A 26,001-nucleotide genomic window follows, 5' to 3' on the forward strand; every position below is an offset into this window, starting at 1 on the left:
TAGATCTGATGAAGTATTTTTGTTGTAGTACACTCTTAGAGTAATCATTTAAAGATGATTCATGAAACTTTCTTAACAGGCTTTCCTGTGATAGGTCAGTTGCTTCAGTATCTCTGTGACACTTTCTCACAGATTAAACAAATTTGTGACCACTCATATTGCCCTTCTCTGAATATGTTCAGTATGTCCAGAAAATAAAACCGGTGGATTACGATGAACCACCAGGCACAAGACAGCATCCAAACAACATATGAATGATTTTTATGGCCCAATCTACTGCAGAGGAATACAACCAAGAAGAAGTTCAGGACTCCCAGGAGGTGAAAATCAAGACAGAAATGAAAAGAACACTAGAGTCTATTACATCTACACATATACTCTGCTAGCCACCAAGCGGTGTGTGGCGGAGTGCACAATTCGCACCAAAGTCATATCCCCCCCCCCCCCCCCCCTCTCTGTTCCACTCGCGGATTGCACGAGGGAAAAACGACTGTCTGAACGCCTCAGTACAAGCTCTTATTTCCCTTATCTTTGAATGATGATCATTACATGATTTGAAAGTTGGTGGTAATAAAATATGCGCTTCATCCTCGGTGAAGATTGGATTTCGGAATTTAGTGAGCAGCCCCTTCTGTTTAGCACATTGTCTATCTGCAAGTGTGTCCCACTTGAAACTTTCTATGAGATTTGTAATGCTCTCGTGATGGCTAAATATACCAGTCATGAATCTTGCCACTCTTCATTGGACCTTCTCAATTTCTTGAATCAGACCCAACTGGTAATGGTCCGGTACAGACGAACAGTACTCTAAGACTAGATGAACTAACGTATTGTAAGCTAATGCCTTTATTGAAGGATTGCATCACTTCAGGATTCTACCAATAAACTGCAATCTAGAGTTCGCCTTACCTGTTACTTGTATAATCTGATCATTCCATTTGAGATCATTTCGAATAGTCACACGAAGATACTTGACTGATGTTACCGCTTCTGAAGACTGATCATTTATTTTGTACTCATACATTAATGGGGATTTTTGCCTTGTTATACACAGTAGGTTACACTTACTAATATTGAGAGATAACTGCCAGTCATTACACCACACATTTATTTTCTGCAAATCCTCATTGATTTGTTCACAACTTTCGTGTGATACTACTTTCCTGTAGACTACAGCATCATCAGCAAACAGTCTAAGGCCACTGTCAATGCCATCAACCAGATCGTTTATGTAAATTGTAAAAAGCATAGGACCTATTACACTGCCCTGGGGCACAACTGAAGTTACTCTTGTTTCTGTTGAAGTTACCCCCTTCAGGACAACATACTGCTCCCTGTCTGTTAGAAAACTTTCTATCCAGCTGCATATGTAACTGAATAGACAGGAAGCACACACTTTTTGTAGCAAACAAAAGTGCGGAACTGAGTCGAACACCTTTCGAAAGTCGAGAAATATGGCATCAACCTGGGAGCCGGTATCTAGAGCCTGTTGTATATCATGCACAAAGAGGGCCAGCTGAGTCTTGCATGACCACTGTTTCCTAAAACCGTGCTAGTTTCTGCAGATGAGCTTCTCAGAGTCTAGAAAGGTCATTATGTCTGAACACAAAATATGTTCCATGATTCTACAACAAATCGATGTCAGTGAAATTGGCAGGTAATTATGTGCATCCAATTTTTTACACTTTTTATAGATTGCTATGACCTGGGCCTTCTTCCAGTCCCATGGAACTTTCCACCATTCGAATGATCTCTGATAGATGATGGTAAGAATGGTGCTATATTTGTAGAATAGTCAACATATAATATTACGGGGATACCGTCTGAGCCAGACGCCTTTCTGGTGTCTAAGGATGTTAACTGTTTTACAATCCCAGATACACTAAACACTATGTCAGCCATCCTTTCGTTTGTTCGATAATTGAAAGGGGGAATGGTGCTGCAGTCCTCTACTGCAAATGAGTTTTTGAAAGCTAGGTTTAGAATTTCGGCCTTCTGTTTATCATCATCATTTACATTACCCGTAATGTCAGCAAGAGAAGGTATTGAATTATTTGTAGCGTTCATAGATTTTACATATGGCCAAAATTTTTTGTGGTTATTTTTAGAATCTACAGATAAAATATTGCTTTCAAATTCATTAAAAGAATCTCTCATTGTTCTTCTAACAACGGCTTTCATTTCGCATAATTTCTGTTTGTCAGCAGGGCACTGACTACGTTTAAAATGACTGTGCAAAATTCTCTGCTTTCTCAGCAACTTCCTAATATGTTTGTTGTGCCAAGGTGATCCTTTCCCTCCCCTATACTTTTGCTAGGCACATACTTCTCTAGCACATGGTGGACAATACCTTTAAAGTCCGACCTGTTTATTTGTTGTTTTTTTTTTTTGCAACTTTCACTGACATAGAAGCCACAATGACTTTATGGTCACTAATACCTTCTTCTAGATTAACTTCCTCAAAAAGATCAGGTCTGTTTGTCGCCAAGATATCTAATATGTTCACATCTCGAGTTGGTTTTCTAACCAATTGCTCAAGGTTGTATGTTGAGAGTATGTTGAGAGCACTCCTAGAATTACTTCACACAAATCTTTTCTTCTGCCCCCTGTGATAAACGTGTAATTTTCCCAGTCAATGGATGATAGATTAAAGTCTCCACCTGTAGCTAATGGATAATTTGGATATTTACTTCCTATGAACTCAAGACTTTCCCTGAAACATTATGTGATGTTTGTTGCAGATGCTGGTGGTCTATAAAAACATCCTAATACAATGATCTATCCTTGTCTGATTGACAGCTTTATTCAGACTATTTCACATTCTGATGCAGTATTGATCTCAACTGTGTATAAACAGCTTTTAACTGCAATGAACACATCACCTCCCATAGCATCAGTCCTATCCTTCCTAAACACTGTCCAATCAGAGTTCAAAATTTCACTGCTTTTTATGTCTGGTTTCAACCAGCTTTTGGTACCTAATACAATATTGGCATTGCTACTGTTTATTTAGGAGATTAACTCAGGGATCTTGCTACAGACACTTCAACAATTTACTAATGTGAGATTAAGCATATTTAAATCCTTTGGAATGACCTGTTTAGGTGAACTAACAATTTTTACAGTTGGCACACCCACATCAGTGTCATGAACTGGTAATTTTTTGGGCCAGCAGTTTGTTTCCCATGAGGAGGAACCTAATCTAAAAAAAACCCATGTGCACACCTCAAGTACTGTGCTATCCATGTAGCTGCTTCCTGTGTGTAGTGCACCCCTGATCTATCGAGGGGCATCCTACAACCTTCCACCCCATAGCGTAGGTCAAGGAATCTACAACCGTTTTCATCACAGAGTCAACGTAGCCTCTGGTTTACATTCTTTACTCGACTCCAAACCAGAGGACCCTGGTCCACCCTGGGTACAATGCTGCAGATTGTCAGCTTGGCTTCCACTTCTCGAAAGATGGAGGCCACCTTCATAAATTTAGCCAGCCGTCGAAAGGATCCAAGGATTTCCTCGGAACACCGACAACAGGCATCGTTGGTGCTGACCTGCACAACAATCTGCAGCTGGCTGCACCCCGCATGCTCGATAGCCACGGGAAGAGCCTCTTCCACTTCCTGGACAAGGCCCCCTGGCAAGCACACTGAGTGAATGTTGGACTTCTTCCCCGCCCTAGCTGCTATGTTCCTGAGGGGCTCCATGACTCGCCTAACATTGGAGCTCCCAATAACTAACAAACCCCTACCACCACGTGCCTGTCTGGACCTTGCTGAAGGAGCAGCCACTATCCTGGCAGAAGGTGCAGTCTGATCTATTTTCTAATAGTTCTATTTCTAATAGTTAATATATTTAATTATCATTATAGTAATGTAGCCCAAAACTTGATCACAGGTCAATATAATCCAAAGGCAAAGGTAATAAATGCACCGAGCAAGGTGGCGCAGTGGTTAGCACACTGGACTCGCATTCGGGAGGACGACAGTTCAATCCTGTCTCCGGCCATCCTGATTTAGGTTTTCCGTGATTTCCCTAAATCGCTTCAGGCAAATGCCGGGATGGTTCCTTAGAAAGGGCACGGCCAATTTCCTTCCCCATCCTTCCTTAACACGAGCTTGCGCTCCGTCTCTAATGACCTCGTTGTCGACGGGACGTTAAACACTAATATCCTCCTCCTAATAAATGCAATAAATGAAAGGACAATGTACCTATCTCCTGTAACACCGGAAGCAGTACAAAGGGCTACCAGTAAACTAAAGAGTAAATGACCTGTGGATTTGGTGGTATTCCTGACAAAATTATTAAATATTGTACTGATAATGTTGTCTCTCAGATTGTGGACATAGTGGCTCCTTTGTAACTGGTGTGTTTCCAAGTAAACTAAAGCAGTCAGCAGTAATAACAGTTTATAAAAGTGGTGAGAAGTTTGACATTAAAAATTTCAGATCACTATCATTATTATCTGCATTTTCAAAAATAATTGAAGGAATAATGTATGACAGATTGCTAGACTTCCTAAACAAAAATAACATTCTTGTAAATGCGTAGAATGGTTTCAGGAGAGGTAAGTCCATGCAAAATGCTCTCTTCAGTTTCCTAAAACTTGTTTACAAGACTATTGAGGACAAGGAACTGATCTGTGGGTTGTTTTTCGATCTTTCCAAAGCATTGATCATATAAATCATAATCTGATACTGATAAAACTATATAACTACAGTGTCTGTGGTGTTTCTTAGAGTGGTTCAAGTCATATTTAACTGATAGGAAACAAAGAATTCCAATGTCCAGGATGGTAATGTGTACCATTCTGAATATAAAACAGTTGGCTGATACTATATTATTTGCTGATGATACCAGCTTCTTTATAAAAGGGAAGAATGATTAGAGGACACAGCAAAAAAATCAGCAAAACAGAAGAAGTGGCTAAAAATGGCTTAAAGGTTACTGTCTAGTTGTCAATGACAAGAAAACTGTATGCATGAACTTCAACCATATAAGGAACAAATATAGGACTAATGTAAAATTCACAATATTGATTAGCCAAATTCAGCATAAGAATCACATAAAATTCATTATCAATTTACAGTTCACCACACTCCAGGGCCTTCTCATGATCATATTTCGCCGATTTATTAGTAAATTTGGCAGCTATTTTCTTTTCTGCCTTCCACTTACCTAGTTAATACATAATTCCCACATTTCTGTGCATTTGTTTTTCGACAGACTACTCTGATTGACTTTTACTGCCGTCTCCTACATTACTTTAATTGCCAAATTAAGTAGTTTATGCCAGCCAGTGTGGCCGAGCGATTCTAGGCACTTCAGTGACCGCTACGATTGCAGGTTTGAATCCTATCTAGGGCATGGATGTGTGTGATGTCCTTAGGTTAGTTAGGTTTAAGTAGTTTTAAGGGGACTGATGACCTCAGATGTTAAGTCTCCTAGGGCTCAGAGCCATTTTAACCATTTTGAGCCATTATGTAGTTTACATTTTCTTCTACGACTTTTGTTTTCTGTTTACCCAGTCTTTCTTTTACCCGCCCTCTACTTATATTTTTTGCCACTCCCATGATTTCTAACACTCCAAAACATCCTTTCTTGTTATGATGAAGCCCCTCACATAGTATATCTGTTCTTCTCAAAAACATGCTTTTGCACTATCAAAACTAAGGTCCCACATTATGTTTCTTGAAACCTGCTTGTCCCCTGGAGTTACTCCAAAAGACCTAGTACTGAAAGTCCCTGTTTCTGGATGTAATCCTGTTCTACACCGGGCTCTTTTACGTTTCAAATACAGCAATCTCTTGCTTTTATCTGCCTTATCTGTGACATATATAGCTCATCAGCCAATTTCCACTCCATCAGACTTCTCTCCTTCTACAAAATCCTGCTGTTATCTGCCCCTCATGTTACCTTTGATGGTATCATCTACCAAGCCAACTTCAACTTGGAACAACATGCCAGACTTCACCTCAGAAAACTATCCCACCTTCTCCTAAACTATCTTAACAGTGGCATTTCCCTTCTTGTCCCTCTGCAACTCCCTCAACAGTCACATCAACCACCACTCCTCTCCTACAAATCAATCTTGGTCAACCTTCTTAACATCCCACAGTCTTTGCCACTACCTTCCAGACCAGTAATCCAGTAATAACTCATAATCACAAGAACCAGTCACAATGATACAGTGTTCACAACCTCTCGTCTACAGCACTCTTCCCTCCTGAGTTATCTGTATTATCCAAGGATCTACTTTCAGCCCTAAACTTGCATTTGATCGTGCTGTATTGGTGAAGGGCCTACTTTCCTTCACATGTAATTCAACTGGAAATTTCACTCTGCAACCCAATGCCAAACCTATCCAACAGCAAACTTGACATTGCACCCTGCCTTGAACAGTTCCAGCCATGATCCCAACTCAATCCACCACCACTAGCTCAAAATCATCCCTTCCAAGCCTTTCAAGAATTCCTCACATCCAGCATTGCTTCACAACCCTTCATCAGGTCCCTACAACTTGGCCCTAACATGCTCTCTGCACAACTCCAGGCTCTACATCCCCCAAGAGCTGATGATTTCATCACAATCCTCCCAGCTGACAAAGGATCTCTCACTGTGGTACTTGACCATAAGAAATACACTCCTGGAAATGGAAAAAAGAACACATTGACACCGGTGTGTCAGACCCACCATACTTGCTCCGGACACTGCGAGAGGGCTGTACAAGCAATGATCACACGCACGGCACAGCGGACACACCAGGAACCGCGGTGTTGGCCGTCGAATGGCGCTAGCTGCGCAGCATTTGTGCACCGCCGCCGTCAGTGTCAGCCAGTTTGCCGTGGCATACGGAGCTCCATCGCAGTCTTTAACACTGGTAGCATGCCGCGACAGCGTGGATGTGAACCGTATGTGCAGTTGACGGACTTTGAGCAAGGGCGTATAGTGGGCATGCGGGAGGCCGGGTGGACGTACCGCCAAATTGCTCAACACGTGGGGCGTGAGGTCTCCACAGTACATCGATGTTGTCGCCAGTGGTCGGCGGAAGGTGCACGTGCCCGTCGACCTGGGACCGGACCGCAGCGTCGCACGGATGCACGCCAAGACCGTAGGATCCTACGCTGTGCCATAGGGGACCGCACCGCCACTTCCCAGCAAATTAGGGACACTGTTGCTCCTGGGGTATAGGCAAGGACCATTCGCAACCGTCTCCATGAAGCTGGGCTACGGTCCCACACACCGTTAGGCCGTCTTCCGCTCACGCCCCAACATCGTGCAGCCCGCCTCCAGTGGTGTCGCGACAGGCGTGAATGGAGGGACGAATGGAGACGTGTCGTCTTCAGCGATGAGAGTCGCTTCTGCCTTGGTGCCAATGATGGTCGTATTCATGTTTGGCGCCGTGCAGGTGAGCGCCACAATCAGGACTGCATACGACCGAGGCACACAGGGCCAACACCCGGCATCATGGTGTGGGGAGCGATCTCCTACACTGGCTGTACACCACTGGTGATCGTCGAGGGGACACTGAATAGTGCACGGTACATCCAAACCGTCATCGAACCCATCGTTCTACCATTCCTAGACCGGCAAGGGAACTTGCTGTTCCAACAGGACAATGCACGTCCGCATGTATCCCGTGCCACCCAACGTGCTCTAGAAGGTGTAAGTCAACTACCCTGGCCAGCAAGATCTCTGGATCTGTCCCCCATTGAGCATGTTTGGGACTGGATGAAGCGTCGTCTCACGCGGTCTGCACGTCCAGCATGAACGCTGGTCCAACTGAGGCGCCAGGTGGAAATGGCATGGCAAGCCGTTCCACAGGACTACATCCAGCATCTCTACGATCGTCTCCATGGGAGAATAGCAGCCTGCATTGCTGCGAAAGGTGGATATACACTGTACTAGTGCCGACATTGTGCATGCTCTGTTGCCTGTGTCTATGTGCCTGTGGTTCTGTCAGTGTGATCATGTGATGTATCTGACCCCAGGAACGTGTCAATAAAGTTTCCCCTTCCTGGGACAATGAATTCACGGTGTTCTTATTTCAATTTCCAGGAGTGTATGTTTGTGAAGGTCTATGCCAGCTGTCTGACACCTCTACATACAGCATTTGCCATCAAGATCCCATCCCTATATACTATCAAAGTTGTGCAAGGACACATGTCATATACCAACTGTTGTGTAAACACTGTTCAGCATTTTACATGGGCATGACTACCACCAAATTAACAGTTAGGATGAATGGGCATAGGCAGAGGGTGTATCCTGGCAACACACAATATCCTGTTGCAGTACATGCTCCACAACATGACAATCGTGACCACGGTGCCTGTTTCACCACGCACACCATCTGGATTCTTCCCCCAGACTCCAGTTTCTCAGAACTCCACAGGTGGGAACTAGTGCTAAAACAAGTCTTCAGTTCTTGCAACCTGCCTGGCCTTAATTTACGTTAATTTCTTCCATCTCAACATTTCTTCACAGTAACTACTCCTTTCTTTACTCCAGTTTAGTTTTCTACACCTTTTTATTTTCTTACGTGTCTATTTTTCACTGTCGCATCCCACCTCTGTTATGTACAATGCACTTAGTTTTTCACTCTTATTAACTTGTACACAACGTTTTAGCAATAATTACTGTCTTACATATTACCCTGTCTTCCATCTTTAAGCCTCAGGTTTTCAAATCTTGTCCAGTGCAGTCCGCAACAATCAGTCTTTCATTCTCATCCTGTTTAGTAAGTCTCTCTTGACCCGTGCTTCTGGGTGACTTTTCTGAAATCTATCCCTTTTCCTAGACCTTTCCAGTCCTTTACCTTCACCCCTATTCCTTCCCATTTAATTCTTCTGCCTGAAGAAGGAGCCACAGGTTCTGAAAGCTTGAATAATTACAACCTTCTTTTATGTGTGTGTTCTGCTGCCATTTGGTGAGTACATTTTTTATCTATCCATATACGACAAAGAGCCAAAGAAACTGGTAGATACATAGCAACCCTGTAAGCATGCAGAAGTGCTGCAACATGACATGGCATGGACTCAGGTAACACCTGGAGGGAATTGACAACATAAACCCTGCAGGGCTGTCCAAAAATTCGTAAGACTATGAGGAGGTAGATATATCTTCTGAACAGCATGTTCAAGGCATCTCAGATATGATTAATAATTTTCACCTCTGGGGAGTTTGGTGGCCAGTGGAAATGTTTTTTAAACTCAGGAGAGAGTTCCTGGAGCCACTCTGTAACAACTCTGGACGTGTGGGGGTGTTGCATTGCCCTGCTGGAATTGCCCAAGTCCGTCAGAATGTACCATGGACATGAATGGATGTAGATCATCAGACAGGATGCTTACATATTCACTACCTGTCAGAATCGTATCTAGACATATCAGATGTCCCATATCACACCAACTACAGATGCCCCATTACACAGTTTCCATCATCTTCAACAATCCCCTGGGTCCATGGATTCATGAGGTTCCCTCCATACCTGCACACGTCCATCTGCTCCATACAGTATATAATTAGAAATGAGACTTGTCTGACTAGGCAACATGTTTCCAGTCATCAACAGTCCAATGTCGGTGTAGACAGACCCAGGCGAGGCGGAAAGCTTTGTGTCATGCAGTTATCAAGGGTACACAAGTGGGCCTTCGGCTCCAAAAGCCCATATCAATGACGTTTTGTAGAACGGTTCACATGTTGACAGTTGCTGATGGTCCAGCATTGAAATCTACAGCAATTTGTGGAAGGGTTACACTTCTGACATTTTGAACAATTCTCTTCAGTTGTCGTTGGTCCTGTTTTTGGAGGATCTTTTTCTGACCACAGCAATGATGAAGATTTGATGTTTTACTGGATTCCTGATATTCACAGTACACTCATGAAATGGCCATATGGGAAAATCCCCACTTCATCGCTACCTCGGAGATGCTGTGTCCCACTGCTCATGCACTGACTATAACACCACGATAAAACTCACTTAAATCTTGGTAACCTGCCACTGTAACAGCAGTAACTGATATAACAATTGCGCCAGACACTTGTTACCTTATATAGTCATTGCCAACCACAGCAACATATTCTGCCTGTTTACATATCTCTTCCCTTGAATACACATGCCTATACCAGTTTCTTTGGCGCTTCAGTTTACATTATCCTACCAAAAACTGATTGCTCACATTGGATATCTATGCAGCTCCTTTCAGATAATAATTCATTATAGATAACTGCATCATGTGTAAAAATTCTGGTTTTACTATTAATATTGTCTGCAAGTCATTAATATAAAACAGGAGCAGCAATGGTTCCAACACACTTCCATGGAGCACAACTGAAGTTACTTCTACATCTGACAATAACGCCCCATCCAAGATAACATGTTGCATCCTTCCTAGTTCTCAATATACACACAAATTTCACTTGATACCCCATATGATCGTACTTTAGACAATAATCATAGGTGCAGTGCTGAATGAAAAGCTTTTCGGAAATCAAGAAATACTGTATCTACCAGTCTACTTTGATCCCAAGCTTTCAGTATGTCATGAGAGTTGGGTTTCACATGATCAATGTTTTCGAAATCCATGCTGGTTGCCACTGAGATGGTCATTCTGTTCAAGATGCCTCATTATATTTGAGCTCAGAATATGTTCTAAGGTTCCACTACAAGCTGATGGATGGATATTAGACAGTAATTTTGTGGATCATTCCTACTTCCCTCCTTATAGACAGGTGTGGCCTGTGATTTTTTCCAAGAACTGAGCACAGTTTTCTGTTCAAGGGACCTACGGTAGGTTATAGTTAGAAGAGGGGCTAACTCAGTCACACCTTCAATATAGAATATGAGTATAATGGGGTTTGCACTGGGCCCTGGAGCTTCGTCAAATTTTAACTTCTTCCATCTGTTCCTCAACACCACTGCACTAACACTTATTTAATTCATCTTTTCAGTGGTACAAGGATTAAATTAGGGCAATTCTCCTGAGTGTTCCTTTGTAAAGGGACATTTGAAAATGGATTTCAGAATTTCAACTCTTACTTTGATACCCTCAATTTCAGTTGCAGTCTCATTCGCAAGAGGCTGGACACTAACTTAGATCATTTGACAGCATTCTGCTATGGAAGTCATTGAAGGCATCATACATTGCTCTTTTGACAGTCAAATGCATTTCATTCACCATCTCTCTTTCTATAGCCCTATGCTTTTTCTTACACCTTTTATGCAGAAATATCTGTATCTTTGGAAGTTTCTTTACAGTAACTGTATACCATGGAGGTTCCCTCCCTTTATAAACTGATCTACTGGGTACATATCTATCCAGTGCATTGTCATCTACTCTTTTAAACTTGAATCAAAGTTCCTGTACATGCTCCAACCCTGTGCCGAAACTTTCAAGTTCCTCATTGAGATATGACACTCCTGATTTGTTGTCTGGTTTACTGAATATAGGAAAAATAGGTCAACTGACACAGCAATATATAACTTTTTAAAACTGATCATAAATTCTGTAGACAAAATTGAATTAAACTGTGGCCTGTTTTTGGATCTGTCTAAGGCTTTTGATGTCACTGACCATAATTTACTGCTACGGGGTTCGTGGAGTAGCACATGATTGGTTCAAATCCTATCTTTCTAATAGGTATCAGAAGGTAGAGATACAGCATGTGGGTAAAATCTACTCATCGGTATGCCAAAGAGTCAGGTATGGCATGCCACAGGACTCTGTACTGGGGTCATTGCTGTTCTCAATATTTGTAAATGATTTTCCAAGCCATTTTTCAACAGCAGATGCAGTATTGTTTGCTGATGACACCAGTCTATTTGTCAAAGATATGAATGAAACTGACTTACTGGAGAGACTCACAGTAGCCACAGAAGAAGCAAACATGTGGTTTACAAACAACAAATTAATTGAAACTTCCTGGCAGATTAAAACTGTGTGCCAGACCGAGACTCGAACTCGGTACTTTGCCTTTCGCGGGCAACTGCTCTACCAACCGAGCTACCCAAGCACGACTCACAGCTTTACTTCTGCCAGTACCTCGCCTCCTACCTTCCAAACTTTGAGTTCGAGTCTCGGTCCGGCACACAGTTTTAATCTGCCAGGAAGTTTCATATCAGCGCACACTCCGCTGCAGAGTGAAAATCTCATTCTGCCAACAAATTAATTGTTAATGACAGAAAAACAGTTTGGATGAAAACAAACAAAGTAAAATCTGACCTAACTGTAAAACTTGAGCAGTTTAAGATAGAGAACACACAAAATTTTTAGGATAATGGCTAGATGAATATCTAATCTGGGAGAAACACACAGAAATGTTAAAAAAAAAATTAAGTCAGCATTGTTATGTTCTTAGAATCCAAAAAAATTCCTGTAGTGTTGATGCAGTGTTATGTTCATACTTTGCACTCATACATAGCATACTAAGATATGGTATCATATATTGGGGGAATACCAGTTTGGCCAAACACTCATTTGTGCTTCAAAAGAGGGCAATAAGGATAATCAGAGGTATGACACACAGAGAATCATGTAAAAAAGTTTTCAAGGCACTACAAATTATGACTCTACTATGTATCTATATTTATGATAGTATATGTTTTATGAAGGCACACCAGGAACATTCTTCGTTAAACAGTCTAGTTCGTAACTACAAAATGAGAAACAGAGACGACTTTCATAGAGAAAGTCACACAAAAGCTACATATCAAAAAAGTGTTCTTTATCAGCCAAGCACTACCAAAGGAAATTAAAAGTATACCAAAATTCCACATATTAAAAAAAGAACTTTAAAAAATGTTAATTAGCAAGAGTTTTTATAGTGTCAAGGAATACGTAAATCACCAGCATTCAATATACAGTAGCTTATTTCCTTCATCATAATGACCCAAAATGCTCATTGAAAACTAAATTGTATTCATTTATTATTCTAATTTAACGTATTATGAATGTTGTTATGCATATTGTTTCATTTTATATGTAATAATATTTTATTTATGGACATATAATTGTAAATCTTTTCATGTCCTATTTTCTATGTAAGGCAATGCATGACAAATCCTATATCATTTTTATAATGATGAGATACAAGAATGCTAAGTAAATAAATAAATCAATATAAATAAATAAATTATCTATCATTATGTTTTGCTGTCAGTGTATGTGATTTGGGTACCATAATGGTATCTTCCCAACAATAATGTGTTTATTTTTGTATATTCTGTATTTTATAGCCTACTTATTATTCTTTTTATATCTGTGTGAAAGAATATAGAAGTTAAAGGCCATCCAGAACAAATTGGATGTTAGAATAAAATTATTCAAATTTGTGGATCAGTTGCAATCTTTAATCCTCTGGGTCACAAAACTTCCATTTTGACACTTTCCACTTTAATTCACTGAGCAGCTCAATTCATCTGTTGTGTGCTGTACATCATTTGGCACTATCCTTAATTGAATTAGTTTCCAATATCTTTTCAATACTGTACATCAAGATACAAGACATTGAGATGTCTGCAAACAAGTAAGGGGAAAGCCGCAAACAGCACACATTTGAAAAAAAGAGTCGGGCAATATATTTCCTCTCACATGTATATCATGAAATTGGGAACATACGAGCTTTTATGGAGTTCTTCCAATAAACCATTTATGAATGGGAGAGGAAAGAGAGGAAATAATAGTGACACCAAAGATACTATCAACAAAGTACAGATGTGGATGTAGTGTTGAAAAATGAAACAAAAAAAGTGGGACTCTGTTTGGTATTATTTATGTATCTTCCTAGGATATGAGCTTGTGGGCAAGAAGTCATATTTATTCTGAGTGACTGTCATAACACAGCTTTTGAAGCTTAATTGTTCCAGTAATTTTAGTTTTTAGAATCTGTTAATGTTAGTCTCAGATAAGAGATCAGATCTTCCTGGGCTTTCCCATAACACATGTCTACTGTTGCAAACTCAATAGTACAAAAGTATGAACACATATTTTCTTGGAAAAAGAAATTCTAGTCAAGATAAAAATTCAGTAAATTAATAAAGAAGAAAATATGGAATATACCTGTTGCAGTAACAAGGAGTGTCCTTACAATATATGAAACCAGAAGAGGGCTTACAGGAAACTTATCTCTTGTAGCATTTAGTAACATCTGAACTGGCACAACAAACTGAAGGCCATATGTGCAGTAAACTCCAAATGCAATTAGAATCTTTACAGACTGAGCAGCACTGAAATAAAATACATGTAACATTAGTTGAAAGTCTTACACATTGTTGGTTCAAATAATGACAACCTCAACTGTATAAAAGAGTGATGAACAACATTACCTGAGGCATGGTATTTTGAGGATGGATAGATTAGCTCGAAGAAATTTTACAGCTGTTGGTTTTGTTATCCATCCCTCTCTCTCTCTCTGATGCATGTAAGCACACACTCACACAAAGCACTTGCCCACACATCAGCACACATACACTCATACACATGCATGCACACTTACTCACACACACACACACACACACACACACACACACACACACACGTGCGAACGCGCGCGCGCGCGCATGCACGCGGCCACACACACACACACACACACACACACACACACACACAGAAAGAGAGAGAGAGAGAGAGAGGGGGGGGGGGGGGGGGGGGGTGGATGGAGTCATGTACAAACTCTCTGGCTCTTCTGTCAGCAACTGGTTGACAGAATATTTGAGGCTACATGTTGCACATTCAATCAAGCCTCAATAATTCGGTACATTCAATTAAGCCAAAATATTTAAGTATCTTCAGTTAAGTATTTCTCTATATGCCATTATTAACTTCATGCATTTCTCGATGTTAAAAATCTCCTAACCTAGACTTCTACTCATACCAACATTTACAGGATGATGACTGAAGACAAAAAGTGTTGAAAGTTTTCTGTTTTATTTCATTATCTGTCTATGACATGCAACAACAATGAAACCTGATTTACAAATCTAAAACTTCTTATAATCTATGGGAGGCACAAACAAAAAAGGTCTGTAGCATATTTTGAACACATGAAAGCTTTTAATTTTCTGTTTTATATTTCTGCAATGAATTAGCTTAGCCATGCGATGCTGCACAATGGTTGGTCCAGCCACATGGCTGGGAATTCCATGGTGATGCTGTATTGATGAAGGAGACACACCAGCAGTGCCAAAGATGGCGGACTTTGTGAAACACAGTTCGTACAGAAATTAATAGTAGCCAGGTGAATCATGATACCTCAAAAAGAAACATGTACATTACTATTATTTGCATTATGATCCTGATGGTATAATCAGATTTCCAATATCTTTATTAGTTTAAAGTTTACTATCTGATGATAAATTATACAAGTAACACCCAGCAACGAATATCCAAAATGTAAACGCTTCATCCCATTGTGTCGATCGACATGTCTTTAGAAAGCTATTAGTGTGAACCTAAATTGGTATAAATTACAGGCATGTAACTTGAATTGTGCACGAGTTATTTGAGGTCAAAGTGGCCAATTACTATTGATCGCGTCAGGCCATAAGTGCTCCACAGTTACACAAAAAAGCAGTAGCAGCATAAATATATTTATTCATCTATGTCTTTGTTTATATCTGATATATACTATCCATGAAGAAATTGGTTGAATATTTACTGTGTTTTAGAAAGCACAGAGACACTAGGCTACTGGTCTACCTTCTGTTGCTATTCCTTTGATATATGTTTATTTAATTTGTTTAGGTATTTAATATAGTGTGTTAGAGCGTGTTTATGGTCCAGTTGTAGGAATATTTATTTAATTTCAAGTTATTTAAATGTAAATCCAGTATCTGGTACGTGTTTCAATATGTGTGTCAGTGCACGTTGGCTTGGAGAGATGGAGGGAGTGCTCTAGCCAATCACAGTGCTCGTTACTAAGAGAGACGTATGGAGGTTTGGGAGGAGAATCATTTCTGGAGAGGAGACAAGGTAGATCTGGGCAGTGCAGCAGTGCAGGAGTATGTCACATGACATGGGAAATGCTGGACGTGACAGCGCCACGGACACTCCGTCATGGCAGAGACTTGGAAGTGTCGAGCGGTTTGTGAGTGGTCGCGACAGATAGGAATACTTTGGAGTGCCCACTTGTGCACTTGTGAGATTTCCGTGGCTTCTACAGTGAAGAGGTAGTGTGCATTTAGAAGTGAGTATCTCACAAGCTGTGTTGTTGTTCATAACTAATCACATGCTGTAGGAATCTATTGTTTCCCTGTTATTCAACTTATACTTTATTTAATTGCTGGACCATTGACACCAGTAAGTGTTTTGCAGAAATATACCGCATTCTCAAAAGTACTTTTCCTATCATACACATCATTTAAACTCATTAAGATGTTACCTGCAGATTTTATTTAATTGCAATCTTTCATTTATAAATTTATTTGTTACATTCATAATTCACAATTGCCAAGTGATGGAAACCTTCGGCCATTTGATTCATGTGTGTATTCTTATCGTATACTGTGGACTCAGCAGTATCTGACCTCTAATGCACCTAGACAATGAAACCAGCCAAAACTTTTAATATTTCAACATTGAGTCAGAGGGTATGTAGTTGAGGGTCACCACACATCATTTCATCATATTATTTGAAAGCCCAAACTAACCAGATCCCACACTGCTTAGCAAGGATTTTGAGCTTCTTCAGTAAATCTGTCATTGCTTTTCTTTTTTGCTTCTCCAATTCATTTCAGCGCGTGCTTTTGGCCAGTAAAAAATTGAAGTATAGTTGATCCTTAATGCCAGTATCTGTAGTGGCTTTGACTTTATCATTAAGTAGTTTGACGATCCATTTTACTTTAGCTAATCTAGGGGTAAACCAGCTCTTTGATTTGAGAGTTTTCCACTTGTATTTTGATTTAGCAATTGGATATCTTTTGGATATTTGTGGAAAATTTTCATCACATTTGGCTCTAAGGGTCTCAAACATAGACATGACAGCATCATTTGGTACCAGTTCTTCAGACATCTGATGCAGTCTGTAGAAGCCACTGTAATTTTGAAATCATCTAAACTTTTCTTTGATAACCATACTTCTGAAGAAACAATTCAAATACAAACTGGGGATTCATTGTGTACTTACTGAGTTTTTCCGTATCTTCATGATTACAACACTGTGAGCTGCAAGTATGGGGTCAAACACACTTACTTAATTGGTGGACAACTTATCAAAACAAGATGGCGCCGATAGGAAAGTGTAGTGGCGCTTCTCTCTCGCTAAAGAGGCAAAAAATGAACAGTTCTTCGTGTAGAGAATGTAAAAAGCGTGTGATGAAGGGTATTCTGTGTATCAAATGCAACTTCTGGTTACACGAAAAGTGCGTGAAAGTAAATCTAAAGTTCGTCAGCGATGATTTTCCGTGGACATGTCACGGTTGTTTACGTGACGAAACGGCCGATCTTGTAAGTGCAGTTGATACAAAAAACGAAATTATAAAATTACTACGAAGTGACATTGAGGCATTAAAAACCGAACTTTCGACCATCAAGAAAGAAAACGATACATTAATACAAGAAAAGAAGTCCTGTGTGTGTAAAAGCCATCAAACGGAAAAGCAAGAAGATCGCGAAAATACGAGTGACCGATCGTACTTTAACAACATTTCAAGTGTTCCCGTTGATGTCTCGATAAACTCAGTAAGCCAAAAACCGGAAGATAAATATAAATGGAAGGTGGTGACATACAGCGAAAGGAAAAACAAGGCGACAGATACGCAACAAAAGGAAAATGACTTTTTAATAATTGGCGATTCGCTGCTGAAGAATATCGCTGTCCCCAATTGCAAGATCGACGTACGACCTGCTATTAGAACGCACCAACTCGGTAAACATTTTAAAAATATGGTAAATGCAAGACAAAATACTACAGAACCAGATTCTGAAACCAGACATAACTATAATGGGGTGTTTATACATGTTGGAACGAATTCGTTAAGGAGCAGCAGTGAGGAAGAAATGGCAAGCGAAACGAGAAACATGATTCATTCTGCAAGAAATATGTATGCAGGATCTCGTCTGATACTTAGCGGAATCATAAAAAGAAGGTCGGTGAGTGAAAAATATATCGCCAAAATAAACTGTGCTCTTAAAGAATAATGTGATCGTCTTGGGGCAATTTTTGTAGACCCAAACAAATTCCTATGTGAAAACTCACTAGCGAAGGATGGCTTGCATTTAAATAGCCTGGGGTCTGTAACGTTCAGCAGAATGTTTGCAGATGTCTGCAAAATCATTAGATGCAAGGGAAACTAATACGGCCTGAAGGGGGTGAAAAATCATACACTCCAGCTGGAAAAGAAAAATATAAGCACCATACCAAAAAAGACGAAACTAAAGAATTTGCCCTAGAATACAGCTCACAACATGTAAATCAAGAAAAGAAAAATTACATAAAAGTACTTCATCAAAATATTCAATACTTTGGTAACAAAAAATTAGAAGCAGAAGTACTCCTGAGTGAAGTAAGACCAGACATATTATGCATAAGTGAACATGGACTAACTGAAAGTAAAATACATAATGTGGCAATAAAGGACTACAAACTAGCTAGTTACTTCTGCAGATCTAAATATAAGGGTGGTGGCGTTTGTATATATATTAAAACAGGTACTCTATCAAAGAATGTAAACAGTGAAGCTGCTACATTTCCCATAGCTAGAGAAAAAGACTTTGAAGTTACTGGTATAGTGGCAAAGGATTTTAGAGTGTTTTGTGTGTACAGGTCACCATGTGGCAATATTAGCATCTTTCTAAAAAATATTGCTAGCTTATTGAGAATGAATATGAAGAGAAATCTTATTATATGTGGAGACTTCAACACTTACATGTGAAAAGACACAAAAATAAGACAGGATTTTGAAGAATTGTTAATACAGCATAACATGAAAGTGACAATAACTGCACCAACAAGAGTGACTTCACAAAGTGAGACAATTATTGACAACATAATTACTAATATGTGTAACTATGAGTCACATGTAGTTCAGACAGAAATATCTGATCATCACGGACAACTAATCAACTTTTGCAGAAGTAGTGACACAGTATCAGAACCAAAACAGACAACCAAAGAAATTAGGTTCATCAGTGAATAAAATATCAACATCTTTAGAACAATGTTAAGTAAGGAAACCTGGAATGAAACCCTACAGGCCCAGAGTGTAAATGAAAAATATGATGCATTTATTTCAACAGTTAAGTACCATTTTAATGTAGCATTTCCCAAAGTAAAGAGACAAGAAAGGCAGCAAAATCAAACACAGTGGATTACCAGTGAAATACTAGAACAGCGAAGGAAACTTCAGGACGTGAGACGGATGGGCGAAGCTGAAAAATATAGAATGTTAAAAAAGAAGTATAGAAAAACAATAAGAGAAGCGAAAGCAAGAGCAATTGACACCACTATAGCGAAGTCAAAGGCAAAGGCAGCTTGGAATGCAATCAATGCTGAAAGAAAGGAAAAAGAGGGGTCAAACAAAGAAGAAGGTATTAGGTCAATTAAAATAGACAACACAGTGGTCACAGATGGTATGGAAATAGCAATCATACTGAATAATAACTATATCAGTGTAGTAGAAAACTTAAAATTGGAAAGAAATAGTCAAAAACAGAAGGGTATTAAGATACCAAAAAGATCATGCAGTACTATGTTCTTAAGACCAGTCACGGTAGATGAATTGCGGAAAACTATACAGAAACTGAAGTCCAAGAAATCTGCTGGTGATGATGAAATGTCAAATCATGTAATAAAGCTGGTATGTGAGGAGATAATAACACCACTGCTGAACATAGCAAACTGTTCTTTCAGAGATGCAATTTTTCCAGAAAAACTGAAGATAACGAAGGTAGTGCCAGTGTACAAGAAAGGGTGTAAGGATGATCCCAACAACTACAGACCAGTTTCACTAATATCAGGTTTCTCAAAAATCCTAGAAATGCTTATGTATACCAGATTAGTTAACTATTTGGACAAACATAACATTCTCATGGCCTCACAACATGGTTTCAGAAAGGGTAAATCTACAGAATCGGCAATTGTCAGTCTAACAGAATACATTTTACAGTCTTTAGATGAGAAAAGGTTCTCTCTGCAATGTTTCTGGATCTTTCAAAGGCATTTGACACCATTGACCATGAAATGCTGATACAAAAATTAAGCAACTATGGCATTCGGGGGCAACCAGGTGAATGGATAAAATCATACTTGTGCAACCGCAAGCAGTATGTATCATTAGGAAACTCGTACCAATCAGAAACCAAATCCATCAAATATGGAGTGCTGCAGGGTTCGATAATGGGGCCATTGTTATTTAATGTATTTGTTAATGATACAGGTGTTGAGGAGGAAGAAAGGAAAATATTGTATGCTGATGACATGACAATACTAAATAGTGTCAAAAATATGGAACAGCTTGAGAGAAGAGCATACATATCTGCAAATGTCACAGCTCAATGGCTGTTGGAAAATGAACTGGTTATAAATCTAAAAAAGACTATGTATGCAGTGTTTAAAAACAAGGAAAAGGCTGTAGACATGGATTTAGAGGTTGATGGAACAAGGCTGGAAGAAGCAGAATCTGCTAGATTCTTAGGTATTCTTGTGGATAATGAGCTGAAATGGAAAAAAACATATTAATAATGTCTGTAAGAAACTGAGCTCTGTCATATTCTTAATGATGCAGCTATCACAGTATTCACACAAGAACCTTCTGTGTACAGTGTATCATGGACTTTTCGAACCATATTTACAGTATGGAGTGACTGTGTGGGGAAACTCAAACAAACAAGAGACAAAACGAGTGTTCACATTACAAAAAAAAAGCAATTAGGACCATTTTAAGAAGAAAGACCTCTGAAACATGCAGAAACTGTTTCAAGAATTTAGGTATCTTAACTTTTTCATTGTTGTATATATACAAAACAATAATGTACATCACAAAAGGTAGTGAGGACTGGATTACAAATGCTAGTGTACACACCCACAATACAAGAATGAAGTACGGAAACTTATCATAGTATGTATCTACCATTCCCCTGACTCAGATGATAAAACTTTTTTAGATAATTTAGACAGTGTACTCTGCTACATAACGAAATGGAAACAGTATGTAACTGTAATTGGGGGAGACTTTAATTCAAGCTTTGATGTAACATGTAACAAACCCAGTGTAAATAAGTTACTGAATATGCTAAGGCAGCACAACTTCCATCATGTAAATTCAGAACCAACAAGACTACAAGCGTGCTTGGATAATGCTTTTGTCAACTGTGCTCGTGATATGTACTCCACCAAGGTAAAGGAGTTTGTTTTCTCAGACCACTCCATGTTAACAGTAAAGTTAAGACATTTTATAAAAGGGGATGAGAGCAAGGCTGGACAAAAGTTAACGAAAACTAATACCTTAATATTAACAAAACACAATCTCATAAAACTAACACACCAGTTGAGCATAACAAACTGGGACAAATTATTTCAAAACTGTGATTCCAGTGCCCAAACAGTTTATGAAACATTCCACAATTACTTAACAGGTATTTTAAAAGCCCATCTTGTTCAAAAGAAGTACCATAAAACAAGAAAAGGTAAATTTTGGTACACCAAAGAACTGGAGAATCTAAAAAATAAGCTACTGCTGTTGAAGCACCTTGCCAAAGTAAACAATTCTAATGAAATTAAGGATCTCGAAAAAATCATTAAGAAACTGTATAAGAAAGAGTTGCAATTAGCGAAACTAAGATGCAACACAAATTTCATAAAAAATAGTAAAAACCAATGCAAAACAGCCTGGTCAGTAATTAATACTGTTAAAGGTGAAGTCAGAAACTTCGACAAGACAGTCCCAATACCAGCAGATACATTCAATAAATATTTTGTAAGCTGTGCTGATGATATCAAAAAGCTGATCAGTAAACCCAATGTAACATGTATAGATTATCTGAAGAGAGCAAACCTAAATCATAACAGGGCTGGATCATCATTGAAACACTTCAAAGAGGTATGCCAACATGAAGTTCTTAAAATAGTCAATGAAATGAAAAATTCATACAGCACAGATATTTTTAATATGTCAAACAATCTATTGAAAGAAATCACACATTACATTGCAGCACCATTAACATATTCTATAAACCTGTGTCTCATAGAAGGGTTTTTTCCTGATCCTCTCAAACTATCCAAGGTAACTCCAGTCTTTAAGAAGGGTGTCAAATCAGATCCTGCAAACTACAGACCAATTTCACTAATTCCAGTACTAGGAAAAGTCTTTGAAGGCATAATATATAAGCAGATGTATGAGTACCTAGAACTAAATGGTATGTTAAGTGCATCACAGTTTGGTTACAGAAATGGAAGGTCAGCTATACATGCCATAGAGCTCTTAGTCAGAGACATTCTAGCAGCATTTGAGGACCATGCACACGCACAGGTAACCTTATGTGGTCTGAGCAAAGCTTTTGACTGTGTTGACCACTCACTTCTGCTCTCTAAACTTGAGTACTATGGAATATGTGATAAAAGTTTAAAACTCATCAAATCATACCTCAATAAAAGGAACCAGGTGGTGAGTTCAGGAAGTCATCTGTCAAACATACTCGAGGTTCAACATGGAGTGCCACAGGGATCTAAATTGGGACCACTTCTTTTCCTTGTACACATAAATGACTTACCAGGAAATATAGATGTAAAGACATACATGTATGCAGATGACACAACTTTTCTATCTGTAAACCATGTACTCGATAACCTTGTAAGTGATATGAAATTGGCAAAAGAAAATGCAACATCATGGTTTAATGCCAATGGTCTGCTATTAAATGAGGAAAAGACGCAGAATATGTGGTTCAGTCTATCAAAGACTACAAAAATAGAAAAACAAAAGGCAAAGTTTTTAGGTATTGTACTTGACAACAGTCTAACATGGAACTCTCATGTTGATCACATAGTGGTTAGGTTGTCAAGAGTTATATATTTGTTGAAGAGACTGATGTGTTGTGTGACATTTGAGTACGTAAGGACAGCGTACTTTGCCTTTTTTCAATCTGTTTTAAGGTATGGGTTAATACTCTGGGGAAACAGCAGAAAAATAAATGAAATTATCGTGATCCAGAAGAAAGCAATCAGAGTAATGGCTAAGGTAGATAATAGAACACATTGTAAACCATTGTTCACTAAATATAGAATTTTAACAGTAATTAATTTATATATTCTTGACAGTGTTAACTACATACTTGCTGAACTACCTAATTTAAGTGTAACAAATGAAAGACATGGCTACTATACAAGAATGTGTACTTCTCTGCTGTTGCCACAAAACAGATTAGCTAAAACTAACAATAGTCATAAGTATATGGCAATTAAAATATATAACAAATTGTCTAAAAATGGGTCAATCAAGCCTGACAAATTATTTGAAGACAATGTTCATAACTTCTTGTTAACTAATCCATTCTATTCATTAGAAGAATTTTTAGAAATGCCCAATATCAACTTAAATATGTAAATTTTTTTTTTTTTTTTTTTTTTTTTTTTTGTAGAATTAATAGATTAAGTGAACTGACGAAGTCTATTGCATGTACCAATGCTGAATGACTAATAAAGAATCTGAATCTGAATCTGAAGCATACCCCACCGACTGGCAATGCTACAAAAAGGACCCCAGTACTCTGGTATCAGACTACTAAGAAGTCTGCCCAAAAACCTGCAAGATAGTGTACTTCAAAATGACTTTCCAAAGAAACTTAAAGACTATCTCATTGAAAAAGAGTTTTACAGTGTTGTAGAATACTTATGCCATTAAATTTGTATATATTGTGCCTCACTATCAGTGATGTAAAAATGTAAGCTAAAGGTGTAGAAAAATAAGTGGTAAAGAATGTTAGTACTTTGACATGTCCTATATTACACGTACATTTACTGTACACAATGTAATCTTACAGGATCAAATAAAATTCAATTCAATTCAAGTTTTGTTGTCAGTTTAGAAAGAGCAGCCTGCATATTTGTAATAGTGAGCTAAACAATGTAATATTTCCAACTTCCAGTTCTGATATAAAAATTTACAGCTTAAACACACAAATTTTCATGTCTTATCAAACATTATACAAAAATAACTTGAAGCACCTTTGTAATAATTCTAACACTGTAAGTAATGTACACAAACACTTGTATGATTCTGACAAAAACTATCATAATTTGATATGAAAGCTGTTGAGAGGAAAATTTGTGAAAGTAAAGCTATACCAATCACACTTAAGCAATGTGAATGAAAAAAATATAAAGAGAAGATTACTGTAGTGCACAAAAATAAAGTAGCACAGTTCATATTGATTAAAAATATAAGAAGCCTCCAGATGAATGAATGTGTCTGGAGAAGCAACAGTGATGTTTAAAAAGTTTTAGCTGTTACAGACTATGGAGAGTTTATTTATGCATTTAACAATGAACATGTTCTTGACCTTTTAATCTATGCTTTATGAATGAAATGTTGGTTCAAACTGAACATTCAATATTTGAATCTACATGATGACAGGTTTGCTATTGTACATTGATTACCAAATGCTTCTGTTTCTATTATGCTTATTATATAAGATTAGAGCTATGTTGCAGGGTGATTACCACTAGAAAACAAAATATGCTATGATTTAAGTGGTTTACATAAAGTAATTGGTTATGTTATCCTAATCAGTTATGTTATCTTGAAAACACTTTTAGGAAAATAATTTCATTTATGCCTTTTCGGTTTCTTTCCTCTTCAGTTATGTTTATGCATGTTTGTGGACACTTTTGGTAAAATATTTGATGTTAGACTTATGCTTTTACTATTTGCTTTCAGCACTTGAAAAGGACTGCTATGAAAAACTCAATCAATAAAGTTTATTTTGCATTAAGAGTGTACTACATTAACCACAGATAATGTTAAATAACTTTTTATCCCACACAAGCCAAGTTTTTGGGAGAACATTGTGTTCAATGAGAGAGGATTACTTTTCAGACTACATAGGTAGAATTTGGAAATGATGTGATAATGATGATGTTTTTCATAATGATGCTGTTGGTGATGTGATTCTGATGTTGAAGTTAAGTGTAGGGAACTTAATTCTGTATTGTAGTGTCATGTTAGATTTTATGCATATTTTGGATCTTGTTATAAGAATACTGTGTTTATGATAGCTGAAAGAGAAACATTAAAAATAATACTGAATAATTATTGTAATGATAGGTAACTTGACACAGCAGAATAATAGAATTAGTAGAAGTATTGACTGTGAAGAAATATTTGTAATGTCAGGATGTTGCTGACCATTTGACAACACTAAAAATTAAAACAAGTCTGAGCATATTTGAAAAATAATTAGATGGAATTTTCAAATGCAATGTTTACAGTGTATTAGTCAAAGGATGATTTTGTTTATGACAAAGATGACAGCACTTATTTTCCAACTCAAAATATATTTTTTATATATGCATCCATCTATATACACATAATAGTACCATTATTACTATTTCATCTTTACAATCATATTATTAGGATTCACATAGATATTGATCTTAATTACAATTTTGACAGTGAGCTATTTTTTTCTTTCTTGTAATTTTCTTGCAGGAATTACTTTCTCAGCAAAAATTCATAATTAATTTATTTCTCCCAGAAAATAAAACATCACAAACTAATTAGTGATGTTTCTTGTAGATGACATTACACTCATGTAAAATATGTTATACCAAGCCCAGATGTGAAAAGCACTGACACACTACAGACAAAAATATGATGTACTGCCAAAGACATGGAACTAATTAAGTGAGGAGAAGACAGGTTTTAATGTGACTATGTCTGTACCAATGTTTGCAAAGTGATACCTATTCCTTTTCTTCAAGTGCAAAAGATCATAATTTGCGTGTTCCTAACTGCTGTAAGAAACACTGGTAAATGATGTAAATGTGCAATGAAACATTGTATACCAAATGCAA

The 26,001-nt window shown here is 38.2% G+C and overlaps 1 protein-coding gene across 1 annotated transcript in view; it reads right to left on the reverse strand.

Annotated features, from left to right (window-relative positions):
- LOC126427097 (proton-coupled amino acid transporter-like protein pathetic) overlaps positions 1-26,001 on the reverse strand; it is a 161,725-nt gene that overhangs the window by 25,195 nt on the left and 110,529 nt on the right. The window contains exon 6 of the mRNA XM_050089341.1: positions 14,055-14,221. Within this exon, the coding sequence (XP_049945298.1) occupies positions 14,055-14,221 (167 nt within the window). The remainder of the gene's footprint in view (positions 1-14,054; positions 14,222-26,001) is intronic.

This window comes from Schistocerca serialis, chromosome 1, assembly GCF_023864345.2.
Source record: "Schistocerca serialis cubense isolate TAMUIC-IGC-003099 chromosome 1, iqSchSeri2.2, whole genome shotgun sequence".
Lineage (NCBI taxonomy): Eukaryota > Metazoa > Arthropoda > Insecta > Orthoptera > Acrididae > Schistocerca > Schistocerca serialis.